The 16,484-nt window shown below is 40.5% G+C and overlaps 1 protein-coding gene across 50 annotated transcripts in view; it reads right to left on the bottom strand.

The window, feature by feature from the left end:
• Window positions 1-10,073: 10,073 nt before the first annotated feature.
• The window catches only part of ANK2 (ankyrin 2), a 371,495-nt gene continuing 365,084 nt past the window's right edge, over window positions 10,074-16,484 (bottom strand). For all 50 annotated transcript variants that reach the window (XM_074867112.1, XM_074867115.1, XM_074867116.1 and 47 more), the window contains 3 exons: window positions 16,088-16,270; window positions 14,448-14,539; window positions 10,074-12,365 (listed from right to left, as the gene is read on the bottom strand). In XM_074867112.1, coding sequence (XP_074723213.1) covers window positions 12,182-12,365; window positions 14,448-14,539; window positions 16,088-16,270 — 459 coding nt within the window. In that variant the 3' untranslated portion in view covers window positions 10,074-12,181. The remainder of the gene's footprint in view (window positions 12,366-14,447; window positions 14,540-16,087; window positions 16,271-16,484) is intronic.

Below are 16,484 nucleotides of genomic sequence, written 5' to 3'. Positions count from 1 at the left end.
AAAGCAGTGGTCTGGTCCTGCTGCAGAGGTTACTTTGTTGTAAAAACTTAGATAAAAGGCTCTATGTGCCCTTATGGGGACACAGTAATCTTAAATCTTATACAGCAAAGGAAGCAATCTGAAAGTAATACACCAGCAAGTGTGGTTTGGTCTGTTCTACCTCTTGTGCTGTGGGTAAGAGGCTTTCATTTTAAAAGTGTCTTTTAAACAGAGAAAGTGGGGCACCTGTTTGCCAGGTGAGCTTCCTCCTGTGCTAGCCAACATCTGCACTTGGTATTCAACTGGCATACACAAAGCTTTATTTAAATAATGTGTTTTGTTTTTTGAAAACCTTCAAGTATATTCAAGCCATATTTAAATGTACTGGTTTATTTTCAAGGGCTTAGCATTAGATGCCTTTTCATAACAAATGTGCTGCTGCTCCTATTCCTTCTTTATGAAAATGCTGTTTATAAGCATTTTTAATTATTATTGAGATTTCTACTGGATATGTGCCAGGACTGTAATGTCTGAGTTTTTCAGGATCTTCAGAATTGCCCACACCTTAACAAAACAAAATAAATAGAGCAGCTAGGTTATGTGATTCTTATGAGGTGCTGATTGAAGTAAGCTAAAAGAAATTATGTAAATGCCATGTCTGCTATTGATTATTCCCATATGTTACATGTGCTCTTCTTCATACTGGTCAGACTACATGGAGAAAAAAGAGTGTGAAAAATCTTTCTTCATATATTATCAGACTCCTGGACAAACCTTGGCATGCTCTTTATGGGAAATAATTTGCTAGATTAACTTCTCACAGATTTTTCATGGACTAATAAGTGCTGAAATCACTTACTGTATTGGAATGAATTTCAGATTGTGCGCCAATTATGTGATGTTCGCTTACCACACGTCCCTACTGGTAATAGATACTGTGCTATGGGGTGCAGTCATTGTTATTTTGATACCACCATGGAGAGGTGGAAGCTTCGTTAGTAACAACAAAACCATCTCCAAATGTCTTTAACTAGCTTTCTCTGATGTAGATGTGATTGAGAAGTACTTGTCCAGATTTTGTTCTTTGAACAAATAATTGCTTGCTCAAATATTCTTGAAATGCTGATTTAGAGCGCTGCTGGATAATGGGATTAAGTCAAACCGGTGACATGAAGTCTGCTGTCCTCTTGCTGAATTATTGTAAGAAGAATTTGGCCTCAGTTTTTGAAAGCAATCCAGAAATAACGCTGGCAAAGTGAAGACAGTAAAACCTGCCTTATGGAAATCTGCAGAAGACGTACATGCTTTTATGTAGGTGAAAAATAAGTTACTGAAGCCTGAACTAAAACCTGAGAGGTACTTTCTGGTATCTCTGTCCTGAAGCAGAAAGCATTCATGACGCAGAAATTGAGTGCTACTGTTCAGGACTTAACAAATGTGGTTCAGGGTCTTTGGGGGAGAGACACAAAATGTTTCCCTCCAGGATCATGCAAAATTAGCCTCTCTGATAATGATTGCAGGCTCAGGTTTCTGTTTAAATCAGTTCATGTGCATTAAGCAGATGAACCATATTGCATAATTTCCATCATTTAAATGCTATAAAAATCATACTTCTCCCTATGTATGGAAAGTAAGCAGAAAAAGTATGTCATAGTTTGAATTGTTTCAGTCTAATGTCAGCATTGTAACTGAGAAGAATCAGACTTTGTTCAATGATTCACAGATTGCAAGAAAAAATATTGAATAATATTTATTAAAAATGGGTGCTAAGCTTTAATTTTGGAGTTTGGGGGGTAGGCAGTGGAGAAAACCACATAGACACACACAGACTGAGGCTATCAGAGGAGAGATGTTTGATTTGCACTTTAAATTGATTTTTCATGTGAAAATTGCTTGTGGACAAATACTTTTCTCATGGATACTCTAAGAATTCAGGAGGGCAGTGCAAAATGCTTTCTGGGTTTAATGAGTGTTTTTGCAGTAGTTTCACTTTGCTGTAGGCTTAAAGAAAAACACTCCACCATGCCAGGTGTAGTTCAACCTTTTTGGAACTTTAATTGGGCTTTTCTACCAGAATCATCATCAAGTAACAAGCACATGCTTTTCACCTGTGAGAAGGAGTAGGGAAGGAGAAATGTGTTTTCTATCCCTTCCCTTTCCCAGCTGTATTTTCAAGTGGCTTGTACAATGGAGTTCTTAAATACCAACTGAACAAAACATGGTACCTTTTCTGTAGTCTTCTTGGTTACTTAACTGTCTTGTTCTGTTCTTGTTCTAACAAACCAATCTCAAAGAAACTAAAAATACTTATTAAAATGATTTCATAATCTCATGATACTTAAGATCTGATGTATATATGTACAGCAGAGGTATCTGAGGAAAAAGGAGAATTTCTGAGTTGAACCATGAAACATCAGAACCTTGCTGTGAATGACCTTACTGTGAGTACTCTGCTTGTCCATATGTCTAAGTTCAACAGCTGATGAAAGTCAGTCTAGTCTATCAATTGAATTTGTATCAGCAAAGGATGCAATCATGTAATGCTTTATTTTTATTATTTATTTCCACCAAAGATGGAAATGTGGAAAACAAAAATGAGAACCATATCATCTGTCTCCACTGAGAATTCCCTTGTTGATTTTTGTTTGAAAGGGGAAAGAATATCACATCTTCAGCACCACAACCTGTTCTCCCAAAATTTAACCACACCTTTCTTTCTCATTCTGTGTGACTTTGTGAAGAACTTGGTTACCATTGTAGAAAGCCATAGAAAAAGCAACAACAGAAAGTGTCTTTGCAATATTTGTGTCTTGCTCTAAACTCCTGGTTGAAAGTAGGATTATGGAATTCACCACCTAGTTTCCTAAGGAAACAAGGCTAAAAAGAAAAACTGTTTATCGAGTACCGTCCGTGTTGTACCCTGAATGCATCAGTGGTCCTCAGTGACTTTATTAATTTGTAATTGCTTCTGCGTAGGGAGGAGAGGGTAATATAATATGCAGGCAATCAGATTTTTAAACCTGAACCTTGGATTAGCACCTGCTTATGCATTGCTATGATATGCTGCTATGATACTGATGTAATTTAGAGCAGGTCTGGAATGAAAAGAATCTAACCTCAGTCACCAAAAATCACTCTGGGTAAAGAACCATGGTAGAATGGGTAGAGAAGAGATGCTCTTAGAGCTGGTACCTGTGTGTGAATGCAGAAGTTTGCAGCACTTGCATAGCAGATGTGTTATTTTAAAAGTTGACATAAAGAATGTCTGTTCTTAAGACTACAGCAGTGTATTATGACTCTGAAAATGTATTTTCAATTTCCTCATTTATTGTTGGCTACCTGTGTGCTTCGTGGTGCAGACACTGCTTTCCCCCAGACCCCCAGTGTAGGACTGGTTGGTGTGAACAGGAGCCTGCTTGCCTGTGGGAGCTGGTGTACCAACTGGAATGAGGCAGGGAGATTAGCTTCCATGAAGGCAAATCTGCACACAAAGAAATAAATATGGCAAATGTAGCAATAAAAGATCACAGGGTTATTCTGGATGTGGGTATCAGTTTTGATAAAATTGTCAGATATTTCAACTTTAGAACCACTGAAAGGGTTTGAATACAGAGATGATAGAAAGTGACTATAACTTCCAGTCCCCAACATGGTTTCACCAAGTGCAGCAAATCTGGCTTGATACAAAGACCTGAAGTGGTGTGGGGTTGGATTCAGTGGGCTTGGGCTAAACCCCCATATGTGCCTTATCATATCTCTTACCACTGAAATCTTCTCTGGGCTTAATCATTTAAGGTGTAAATAGTAGGGCAAATATATATATATATATATTCCCCTCCTTTCTCTCTTTTAAATGATCTTGGTTGACCAGAAAAAAAAAAAAAAAAAAAATTGCTGGCTATAAATGAATTAAATTGGAGAACAGTTTTTGTGCTTTACAGATCAGGAAGAAAGTATTTGAAATTTTTTTTTTTAAAAAAAATGATGTTTTGGTCTGTGTGGAAGTACTGGGTGCACAGCCTGTTTATGTCCTGTGGCTGTTTATTCTTAGAATCAGGTGAATGATGGAAACAGTTGCATGTGCCAGTACAAAACTTGCTTTAATACTCCCTAGGGTGTGCTTTGGGTGCTGACAATGAGCCATCTGCTTCAGTACCCATGGAAAGTCAACAATGAAGGGATGTAAATGCTGTTTAAGCAAATAAATTTAAATATTCCCAAGGGATTCTGATATCCTTATTGAAACCTTGTTTCGCCTGGCTTTTACTGTTGCTATCACAGGGGAGAAGTCTGTGTGTGTATGTATGTAAAGGGAATGCACGTGTACTTTAAGTTCTAAAATTTGGAATAAGGGGTGAGGAGTTTCTTGCCAGTACTGGAGTATTTGACTTCAAAAATTCATGGGAGTTTTGTTGTGTTTTTTTCTATTAAACACTGCACTCTAGTGGCTATTTAATAAATGTCTTGAGCAATGCCAGCTACCACTCCACAAAAGCTGAGTGGAGGTTAATTCTGTCTGGTCTCAGAAAAGTTCAGCCAGCTTTTGTTTTAGTTGCCCCCGTTTTTACATGTAGCACTGGAGGTGGTAATATAAAGCCTTCCCTGCTAGTAATAACAGACACGGACACAAGTGTCAAGAAGCCTGCAGAGGTGAAGCTGGTATCTCTTACCCTTTGGAAATTACGTTGAAATCTCTGCAGGAGAGCCCTGTTGTGCTGTGGCCAAGGGCAGACCCCACTCCTGTAGTAACTGCGGCCTGTTGGGGCAGGGCTAAGGAGAAGATGTGTTCCTCCAGATGCTCCTCATGTTCTCAGTGTGTTTGATTTGACTGGGGGCGGAGGAGTTGGGTTTTTTGTGTTTGTCTTAATTGCTCAGACCTGCTGATTAGCACAGGGTTGTTTTATTGCAAAACATAGACTGTTAGTGAATGAGAAAAAGGCTGGGACTGACTCCCCTTATCTGCATTATTTCAATGAACAGTCCTTTAACTGTCTTGGATTCATGTATTTCTCTATATCTCCTTTCCTTCACCTTGATATTCTTCAGCTCAGAGTTACAATAGCATCCTGTAGAGTAGGGAGGACTGGGTGCAGCCTATGTCTTTATGTATGCCTGGTGTGAATGATTGAAAAATTATTTTACTGCCTTGTCAACAAATAACTGTGCTGACTAAAGCTAGATGAGCTCTACAGTTACAGCACTTGTTTCTATAGTATTTTAAAATATGCCTTGAAAATGAATAGGCTGTCTCTCATCTGACTGTTGGGGGAATATGCTGTTTGGACACAACAGATGAGAAAGGGACTTGCCAACACAAATACTGTAGTGGAACATTCCTCCCCTAAACACCAGCTCCTTTTCTCTTCGTTACTCAGGTTATCGCTCCCACATTTTCTCCTCCCTCCCTGTGTCAATTGGTTGTCTCCAAGATAACCCTTTTCCCATGTCCTATCCAAAACTTCAGCTACTGTTGAAGCAAGTGAAACAATTCTGATATTTTCTTTTTGGCTTTCTAATAACTGGGAGGAGGAAAAATAACTTCTCCCTTCTGCTTGTTATCTTGTCTGGTGCCAGGACCAAACTGGTCCCTAGGCCATCCAGCAATGTTTCATTGTCAGTCTGAAACATGGACTGGAAGCCAGTTGCCACCTCAGATCAGTGTCACTCTACTGGCCAAGTGCTGTCTCAGTTGTGTGAAAGGAGTAACTGAAGATAAAAAGTACATCTGGAGTGTGTTTTGTATTGAGAAAGAAGGAGATGCTGGTTTGGACCTGCATTCACTGGATGTTTAAATTGGATATTAGGAGGAATTTCTTCAACAAAGGGGTTGTCAAGCACTGGAACAGGTTGCCCAGGGAAGTGATTGAGCCACCATCTCTGGAGGTATTTAGAAGATAGATGTGGCGCTTAGGGACATGGTTTAGTGGTGGACTTGGCAGTGTTGGGTTTACAGTTGAACTCGATCTTAAAGGTCTTTTCCAACCTAAACAATTCTGTGATTCTATGTGAAGCATCATTCCTGATCTGATTGCAGGATGCTATACAGCAATGAGCTGTCTCCATTGCTCTCACCTGCTTTCTGTCAAGTACAGTTGTCCTCTCACAGGGCCAGCATAGTTTTAGCACACCCTGTAATGTGAGCAAGCATTTTGCTATAGTGTTCTGGTCATTGTGTCCTGCCGTACCAATGTTCACGCACAGCTATGACAGCACGACCCAGAGTAATGCTGCCTGGCAAGGCCTGCTTGCTGCTCCCAGTAAGATCTGCTTTCCTCCTCCTCACCTGTATAAAATGGCCGCAGCCATGAGCAGGTGGGAGTGGGCTGGTTGGCAGCTGGGGGCCTTGCTTCTCCCCTGGTCAAAGGGTTGTGTTTTATCACTTGGTGCAGGCAGAGTGCTGGAAAGGGGCCTTCAGCACCTATATCCCACTTCTGTGTGTTGTGTGTGAAATTGTGTTTCCTCCTGCAATAATGAAGCCAAGGGGGAGGATTTGTTTCTGCTGCTTAGTTGCCTGTTTCTGGTTCAGAAACAAGAGGATGATGTGGGTTTTGTGGGGAGATTTCTGGATGTTGTTGCCTACCTTTCAACCAACTGGTCTGCATCTTTATTTCTTGAAGATGCAAAGGGAAGCTCTAAAGCGCTTATGGGGAATGTTTGATCTTCAGCACTGCTAGAGGTTTTTACAGCCACCTTTTTCTCTTTAATCCTATTATTCTGGCAGCTCCTGCTAAGGAGTCATATTGACATAAGAACATGAAGCTGAAACTGTAGCATGACAAAGAGGAAGAGATAATGCCCATGGTCAGTCCACCTGCTGAAACACGAAGAGCAAAGCACAAACAGAAGTTAATGAATTGGATTGAGATATTTCTATGTGTGTTTCTTCACTCTTTACATCCTTTTTTGGTTTTTATTTTGATGTGGGGAAGAGTCCTGGTTGGTTCTCTACCCTTCAGCTGTATAGAAGTTGAGCATCACCTAACCAAACGTAATGTTTTTCCCATTGCCTTCTCCGCGAGGTCTATATTTACACAACTGTATTAGTTCAGTAAAAGCCATGGTGTTGCACCACAAAATTGGCTGGTTTTGAGTATACCGTGCGTTCTGACGCATTGCAGCTGTTAGTAGATGCTGGTGCTTCAATCACTTCAATTTTGTGTGTTTAAATGGTGTGCCATTTTTAGAATCATACCCTGTAATTACAGAGAAGTAGGTTGACAGGGGCACTCTGTTTTACCTTTGAGCTCAGCAACAGCGGTATTTGGGGTCATGTGATGATCATGTGGGTATTGATTTAATAAATAGAGAAAGCTGGTGTCAGATTCATTTAAAAAAAAAAAAAAAAAGGCTGAAGTGATGGAGTTGATTTGAAAAGCATTCAAAGGGGAAAGGGGGTCGCTCACTAAAATCAAAAAGCTGGTGCCCTCATTAGACATTCAGTGACCTGGAAATGTTGTGTCACCTTTAATGGAATGAATGGGTCCGGGGTTGTGCTGGTGGTGTGTGTGAGTGGGTTTTCTGTTTGGTGGTTGTTGTGTGGGTGCACATCCTTGTTTGTCTGGCGTTTTTTTTTAACAGCTAAAGATTATTCAGCTCCGGGTACAGCCCTGGGTTTTAAGAGCCCCATAGCTTGCAAGCAGAATGAGTGATATTCCTAGCATCCCTGTCAGAAATATGTTGTAAAATAGCTCGGGTTACTGCCTTTTTCTGTAGAGACCCCACTAAAGGAACCTGTGCTGGACAGTCTCCTGGATAGTATTCATTAATTCCTCTTGTTAGTGGGAGCAGGAGGCAGACCTGACAGGAACAGGTGAGATGGACTGTACCCATTGCTGCTGCTGCTACTGACAAGAGGGTCAGATCTCAGGAGACAAACCAAATCTGTGCAGGGGACTCAAAAAGGATGGCAAAGATTGAGGATATGGCTTCTTTTTCTGGTGTTGCTGCTTCACTGACAAAAGTTGCAGCAACTGGTGTCCTCTTTACCAGATATTTTGAGACCTGCCAACTGTTCTAGCTTTGGACTTTTCTGAAATGTTGCTTTCTGTGCCAGTGTGCTTGCAGCAATTGCAAGGTTCCAGCAGGGATACAGTTGAGAAGGTTTTAGGGTGATGATGCAGGTGAAGCTGTTTGTATTTATTTCCTTGGGGAAATACATTGTTCTTTGATTTGCTCACTGCTGAAGGCCTGAAATTATAGGCAGTATACATCCAAACCGTTGTTTTTCAAGTTTTGCTGGGGAATAGAGGCAGAAGACAGTGGAGGTTCTGCTAATAATGCTTGTATTTTTGAGCTGGCTTACAGAGCTTTACAGTCAGACTGAAAAAAGCTTGATAATACAAACATTTTTGTAAAACTCTTCAGTTTTATAAGTAGGTTCTGGATGCTTTATATTTGTACTCAGAAATAAAGCCTTTCCTGTTTTTAAGGTGGAAAAGAAGAGGGAGTTAGTACCTGAATTGTTGCTGCCATTTATCAGGCCATGACAAGCACAAGGTTAGTCCCTGGATTTAACAACTTATGTTTGCTTAAAAAAAAAAAAAAAAAACTTAAATATTAATGACTTCATAAAAGGTGTTTACTTTCAGGTATTATTTAGCAGAACTGGCCAAAGTCTGCAAAATACTCTTTGTATTGGGAAATGCTGATAGTGAGGTTGAAACCAGTCAGGCTAGGATTTAAAAACATTTTAAAAACACTGGTAGCCTACCTCTGACATGTGTCCTGTTTCCCCCACCACTCCCCAGGCACCTCAGGTGTGTCTGAAGGAGGAACAGGCAGTGTGGCTCCCCTGGGTGCCTGCTGGCAATTGTATTCCATGCTGACACCCACCCTGGTGTCCATGCGTAAAGGTGGCCGCCCCCTCTGTACTGCTTATGCTTTACGTGGCCTTAATATTCTGAATTTCATTAAATAAATTGGAGTGAGAGAGGGCATGAATACTGTGTTGGTATTGCAGCCACTACTGCCATGTTGTTCTGATATGCATAGGTTGGGAGAAATAAAGACATTTTTATTTGCTCTATGTTTATATTTAATAGATCTGCTTGGGGAAAAAGGCTTATTTTTATGTTTTGCAAATGCTGGATTCTGCAATTATTTCTCTTTGTACTCAGACTCATGTCATGGTAGTGTGGTGGAAGGGTGGTTTTTTAAGGTGGGGCTGGTGGCTGGTTGTGTGGGGTTTTGAGTTGGGTTGTTGGTGTTTTCTTAACATAGTTGTCTTTCATTGGGAAGAGAGGAAAAAGTCAGCAGCTTTTCACTTACTTAGGTACTCACCTCAAACGTGTAAGACTTGATATGTCCTTGCTACATCTGTCACAACTGACTGACTCGGGATCAAGCCACAAACCTCCTGTGCTCTGGTCTGGGCTCAGCAGGGAGGCCAGGTGTGCCTCTTGTGGGCCTGTTTTGTCCCTTAATCTGGGAGGTTCAATGATCCTGAATTTTGGCAAATGCAGAAACAGCTTAAACTGATGGTTTCTCTGCTATGTGAGCTGCAGGTGGAAGGACTCCTTTGAAGGCAGTGCACAAGTGAATAGCAAGGAGTGGGGGTGCTGCAGCAGTGACCTATTACATCAGCCAGAGTGCCAGCTGCAGCAATAAAGCTGGTACAGATTCATACTGAATACATTTAAACTGGCAACAAAATGGACTCCTCCCAAAATTTTCTGTGTATTACAAGGGTGTAAGATGTGACAGAATTTCACCCTATGGTCTTCTCCCCTATCTTTCCTCTGGCTGAGAAACTCCCAGTAGGGGGCACTGAAAAAGTAAGTGACTGTGACAAACAGTCTGGGCCCTATTCAGAGAAAAATTCCATCATTTCAGGCCAAATAAAAGAACTAGAAAATATGGCTAGATACCCTTTGAAAAACTATTAACAATAATTCAAAAAAAACCCCCACCTGTATCTGACATAACAGAGTGACACCAATTGGTGCTGAATAGCAGAATTTAAAAAAAAAGAAACACTCTACATCTCTCTCAGGGAGCTGGGCACAGTGGAATCATAATTATGATAGTTCAGTTAAGGTACCCAAATGGGTGCTGTTCCTTTTTATGCTGCATTAGCAGTAAAAGAGAGTGAGCCGTTATTTCTACATTTAACACTTGTACATTTTTATTTAGTTAAATCAGCCATTGTACACATTGCAGCTATGTATTGTTAGTGTTGTATTTTTTTTAATTTTTAACTAATACATGCCCTCATAGATATATTCAATTAGTGTTATCACCATGGGAACAAGATGCTGATTCGTCAACTTAAAATTCACTTCTTCTCACAGTATTCAAGTTCTTTGATAACACAGCAAAAAATCAAAATAAGAGGTGAATAACCATTATGTTGTTACACAGAACATCATCTGCACCGCAAATAACACAACAGAAATGCATTTCTTTAGAGCCCCATCCTTGAAGATCATCCTGTGCTGTCTCTGACACGAAGAAAGCCATGATGCGTTGTGAAATGTTTCATCATGGGTCTCATTCAGTTTGGCTGCCAAAACACTTTTTAAAATTTTTGTTTCCTGCCTGCCAAAAGTGTTAGCATGGCACCTCGGGTTGTTTTGCCTGCAAGAAGCCAGAACTCCCAAGATGTTTTCATGCTTTTGGCATCATTACCTTAATGAGGAAGTGCCCTTGTTCTGAGCACTGAGTGAGTCATTAAAAAAAACAAACCACCCCCCATAATGGTAGAAGGCCAGATAAGCTTGGAAAAGGTATTAGTCCTAGAGGAGAGGATTTGTTTTACTCTGGTTTTGAGTACACTATTAAAAAAATCAAACAGCTGTTTAAAAACATTTAGTTAGTGTGTTTGTGTGTATTACATATTCTAAAACACTACAGAGCTCCCTCCATTAAATACCAAGGTATAGAACACCCAAAATGACAGATCTCTATGTTCCCTTTTTTGAAAACAAAAGTGCAGACATGCTAATGTGGTTTTCAGAGGGTTGGTTTAGAAATATATATATTATATATAGAGAGATAGATAACAAAATATGAACAGAAACTGGCTTTTGAGGATTGTGAGCACTTTCTCTTTAAAAAACACTTGATTGGAAGATAAAAACTGCTCGCTCAGTGCTAAGAGGGCTAACAAGCTGACGTGATTATAGGAGGGTTTGGTTTTGACCTTCAAATGCCACATGCATGTATTGGATAAGAGGCAATCTTGATAAAACACGGTGAATTAATTACTCTCCTTGTATAGTGGGTAAGTCTTTCTCCCATCGTTATCTACAGTGCAGTGGCCAGCAGGAAGTACCACCAATAAAGACAGTGTGGTTTGCTAAGCAGTGATGAAAACAGGAAACTACTGTAGTTATAATTGTTTAATACACCCTGCCACATGTCCAGATCTAAAAGATTTTAATACCGTATGCAAATGTGCCATAGATATAGCTGCTAGCAAGTTGGTTACCTAATTGGGTAATTTTTTATTTTTTTTTTTTTTCTGGAAATCATTAAGTGGCTGTCCGAAGGTCTTAGAAGTATTAATGGCCACAGTCAGCTGTTACTTCATGAGAACAGCTGAATTTCCAGGTTTTTAGCCTGACTCTTAGAGCCTTTAACTATAGTAGATCCCTAAACTGGAAGTCTTATGGATGCAGTAGCTCTGCAGTGCTTCCTCCTCAGTCGGTCTGTGTTTGCAGTCGATTGTGTTAACATTATTTTATTAATCGCTGTTCAGCAGTGTCAATAGACCTTGTAATCCATGATGCTAATTGTAGTCACAGGCAGTGTGTTTTCTGCAGTCTTGTAAGTTCGAATACTCTTGCTATATACAGTTTACATGTGAACTCCCTTTTTTATGATGCATGTACATAGTCACTTGAAGAGGCCTGTAGATGAAAGTTGGCTTGACAAATGCAATTTCATGAAGCTAGTGCAGAAGCAAAGGAACAGCAAGAAGTGGCGATGCTGACAAATTCCCAGTACAGCACAAAGACGACAATTCGGTGGATAAATCATCCTGAATGAAGGATGCTATCTTTGGTCACAAATTAGCTTACAGGGTAAAAAATAACAAAAACCCAAAATCAAATACGGGGAGGGGGGAAGAAATGAATTCACGGCATCTGCACAAGTAGAAATGGCAGTGTCTTCCAGTGATTATGTCGGTAAGAACGTCTACACCTAGAGAGGATGAATGTTGCATACGGGATGGATGGTGGTGCTGAGGGGTGGCAGCTTCTCACTTCGCCTCCTGTTTCCAGCCCTCGTTGCAGAAGTGTCTGAGAAGCTGCTGGAGGTCATGTTGGAGGTCATCCTGGGGTAGTGCTTCTGGTGTGTCTTCCAGCTCTTCTATATGAACATGTTTTCCATACCGATCCTTCATCACAGTCCTCTTCTGTGTGCTGGCTTTACTCAGTGTTGTCCTAAAACAAAAGAAAGGAGAAAACTGTCTTTAAAAGCCCACAGTTCTGAAGGTTTTAAAAAATGCTCCTTTTCAGCTGCAGTTTTAAGTCTCTTTCATTTAAAATAACATGAGAAGAACTGTAACTGGCAGTTTAAATCAGCTACTGCGGTCAGATATTTGTTATGCATTCTGAATACACAACACACACCACTGCTTTAATTGGCTTTCATAATGTAAACTAATAGCAATTAATCTCTATATGCTGATTAAGCATAGAGTTTTAATGCAAAAAGCATAGAGTTTAAAGCAAAACCATGCTGTAACACACAGACATGCAACATATGTTGAAATTCACAAAAGACCTTCCCATTTCCTGTATTTAATGTCAACATACAGAGTTGTCCTGTGCAATAGTAAACTGATTAATTTCTTGAATACTTACTTTTGAACAAGTCTTACTTCTGATGGACAGTAAAACAACACTAGATTACAACAAATGTAGTAAACTATTCTGTTAATTACTCCCTTACCTCATTGGAACCATCTTGCTCTACTAATCAAAACCTTAACTCTCACCAAGTCTCTTCCAGAACTAGGCAAATAAATGTAGTTGTCACAGGACAACTGGGTGTCTCTTGCTTAGTCTTACCTAGAAGCCCAATTTTTGGTCCGTGTCCTTGAGAGAGGACCGTGGGAAGCCAAGGACACTTGGAAATCCCTGCGTGCTCAGCCAGGAATAGCTCAATTTTTGTCAGACAGCTGACACTTCTTAATTTGACCTGGATGACCAGAAGGTCCCTCCAATTAGATGGAGCACTCTGACAAGAATGATCACCCTTCATCCAAAAGGAGATGCAACAAGGCTTGTCCCTGCAACACCATCCTGCTAACTCTGAAACTGGTGGGTGTTTTGAGGCTTGTTACAATTACAGACACAGTTTGGTTGGGATGGTCTTTCAAATGCTAACGTTGGCTTTACCGCCCCAATGGCCACCATCAACCCAAATGGTCTGAAAGAAAAGGTGTGTAAAAGATGCCAGTGGCAGCCTCGACTCAAGCTGTGTGTGGCAGGAATGAATACACTTGCTGCGCTACAGTGGCTTTTTTTTCTTCCAAATATTTTCCTATCTATCTGCCCTGCCTCATTCTTCATAAGGCTCAACTGTCACACGCATATATCTATATTTATCTTCATATATGCTCTCATGTATTTTAATAATGTTCAAATTATCAAATGATCACAGATTCAACTGGTATGAAAAAAAATATTTTTGGAGTAACCTTAATTGCTGCTGTTTGAACTGTAAATCACACTGTTATTCTTGTATTGCCTCCTATGAAACCAGCTGGACAGTGATACCCCTCTGTACTGGGTCTAGCCAGGATGCAGTTAACTTTCTCCACAGGGGGCTGTTTTCCATTTGGGTCTAAACCAGTGCTGGTAACAGACCAGTGCTTTGGCTACTGCTGAGCAGTGCTTACACAGCACCGATACTTTCTCTTTTTTGCCCCACTGGCCTTCTCAGCGAGATTGGGAGGGCACCCAGCCAGGACAGCTGACCCGAACTGGCCAAAGGGATAGTCCATACTCTATAGAATCGTGCTCAGCAGTAAATACAGGGGATAAAGGAAGAAGCTGGGGGGCACAGGGGGTTATATCTTCCATGGTGACCATTGCTCAGTGACTGGCTGAGCATCAGTCTGCTTGTGGGAGGAGGAGCCTTTGCATTGCTTGTTTGGTTGTTCTTCCCTCTTCACTTATTAAACTGTCTTCATTCAACCCCCTTTTGCTGTTCCATTCTCTCCCCCATTCCAAGGTGGGGCAGGAGGGTTAGGGAGCAGCTGTGTGGTGCTTGGCTGCTGGCCAGGGTGCACCCACCGCACCCCTCGTCACCCAGTCTTTTTTCAAGTGAATGTAGGCCTTTCCAGTGCGTGCATCCCTTCCTGGAACAGAATGTTAGTAGGAATCTTTAGTACTTTTGCACATAAAGCTTTAGATGCCGCCAGTGGTTTTACTTCAGACACTCACTTAAATCCACCCGTTTATTATGAGTTTGTTAATCCTTTTCTAGTAGCGGTTCACTGACATGCCAAGCCAAACCTTTTAACAATTGATCCATCCTCTTTCATGATTTCTTTCTCTACTAAAGCAGGGAGTTGGACTTTCATTTGGTTACCTGTATAGCTCAACGCCTTGAATTAAAACATAAACTTCCAATTAAAACAAAAACCTAGGGCAGAAGATAATGCTCTTCATACTTCAGTGCTTTATATTAATGAAGTTGAATGCTGAGAAAATGTTGAATAGACAAACAAGAGAAGCATCTGCTTGCCACTTGCATTCTTTCAAATATTCCTCACATGTACAGATCAGTTACAGTTTCTTGTATAGGATAGTTTCATTTTACTAATAATTGTACTGAAGCATGTCTTGGTACTTCCTTTCCAACTCTGAAGTAGCCCAACTCACGGCCTTGCAGATCTCATCTTTTGCATCTGTTTATGACGGCTGCTACAGCAACCTTTTTCCTGTCCCAGAAAATACTCTCTCTTGTACGACTGTTCCCACTGCCACCTTGAGCTGCCTGTTCTCAGTGCTGCGGTCAGAGACGGGCACACATAGAAATGATGGGTGATGCTCCTGAGCCTCGACTGTACTGAAACGGGAGCAGCAGGGAATGGAGCCTGGCAAGCTTTTCCACACAATATCTGCTGTTACTAATACTTCATAGAAAACCAGAAAATAGGGAAAAAAAAATAAAAAAATAAAAAGCAGCATTTTTATTTTCCTTTTGGCTGGATGTGGGTTTGTCTGTGGTATCTTCCACAGGCTTCCTGAATTGCTAAGCTAGAAGCTGCAAGCTGGGAAAAAAGTGTTATTTCCCAAGCCATTCCTTTGAACCCCCTGTGACAAGTTTTGCTGCTTATTTTTTTTATTGTCAGGAGAGAGGGATCTGGCTGCTGGACCTATATTTGTAACGGGAAATTTGGCATCTCAGTCTAACAGCTTAGTGCTTCTTGTCTTCCTGCAAGCTGTAATACCATTGTACAGCAGAAAATATCCAGGCCATGATATTGTTGCATCTATGCTTTTATATTTTGTCAAATTAAAAAACCAAACCAAGTACTTGTGTTGCATCTAATGACACACAACTTTTATCCACGTGAATCTTTAAGATGCGTTTTACACGTGTTATTCAAAGGGACAATAAAATGGATTGAGAATGAAGTGCTGTCAGTTCCTTATCAAAAAAGCTGTATTAAATCAATATCACTTTTCTATTACTGAAATGTCTAAACTGATTAGAAAAAGCATAAAAACAAGAAAGGTGCTTATTACCTTAGTAGCTATTTCTTCCCTTCAAGGACAAATACATCAATTTACCCAGGGATTACGACTGAACTCTACCGATTTCTAAAATTAGCTCCATGAGTGGTAACGTATGAATGAACTTTTTTTTTAACAGTAACCACACCCATGATTTCTAACAACTTTACTTAAAGCCTCCATGGGTTTTTTTAGAACCCTCAAATGTTTCATAGCTAATTCTGTAATGTTAGCTTCCTACACACACACTTTATATACTAATTCTTTTATAACATGGCTGAGTATAACAACAGAGGTTTACACTCAGTAGTTGAGTATGATGCTCCACCCACAAAACTTTCAATAGAGTGGAATTTGTCCCCAGGTAGGTTGTGACACTTGTTTTAATATTTATATTTAAAAGTCATTTGTACCTCTTCAAAGTCCTCTTTGGCTGACGGAAGATCAGTAGCTAAGCTAGCATCCCCCAGGCGTTTCTCTGTTCTCTCTCCTTGCACTACTGTGGTCTTTGTGACCTTGCTGACCTTCCGGCCTTCCACGGGTTCAGACTGGAATTTGGAGGCACTAGGCAAAGCAGCAGGTTCAGATAGGGTCACCTGTAAGGTCAGAAAGCAGAAGTACACCAGGTATGAATTACATAATGGATACTAACAAAGCTTTTAGTTACTCTATCGTTCTCTCCTGATCACTGGCATAGAGAACAAGAATATCAGAAGTGTCTCACTTTCTATGCGTACGCATCAAAATAGTGAGCGTACATTTATTACCTGCTTTACAGCTCCAGAACGAGATGTTGTAGGATACATGCCA

Source organism: Strix uralensis, chromosome 4 (genome assembly GCF_047716275.1).
Source record: "Strix uralensis isolate ZFMK-TIS-50842 chromosome 4, bStrUra1, whole genome shotgun sequence".
Lineage (NCBI taxonomy): Eukaryota > Metazoa > Chordata > Aves > Strigiformes > Strigidae > Strix > Strix uralensis.
Note: the sequence above shows the minus strand (reverse complement) of the source record. Positions and strands in the feature narration are given on the sequence as shown.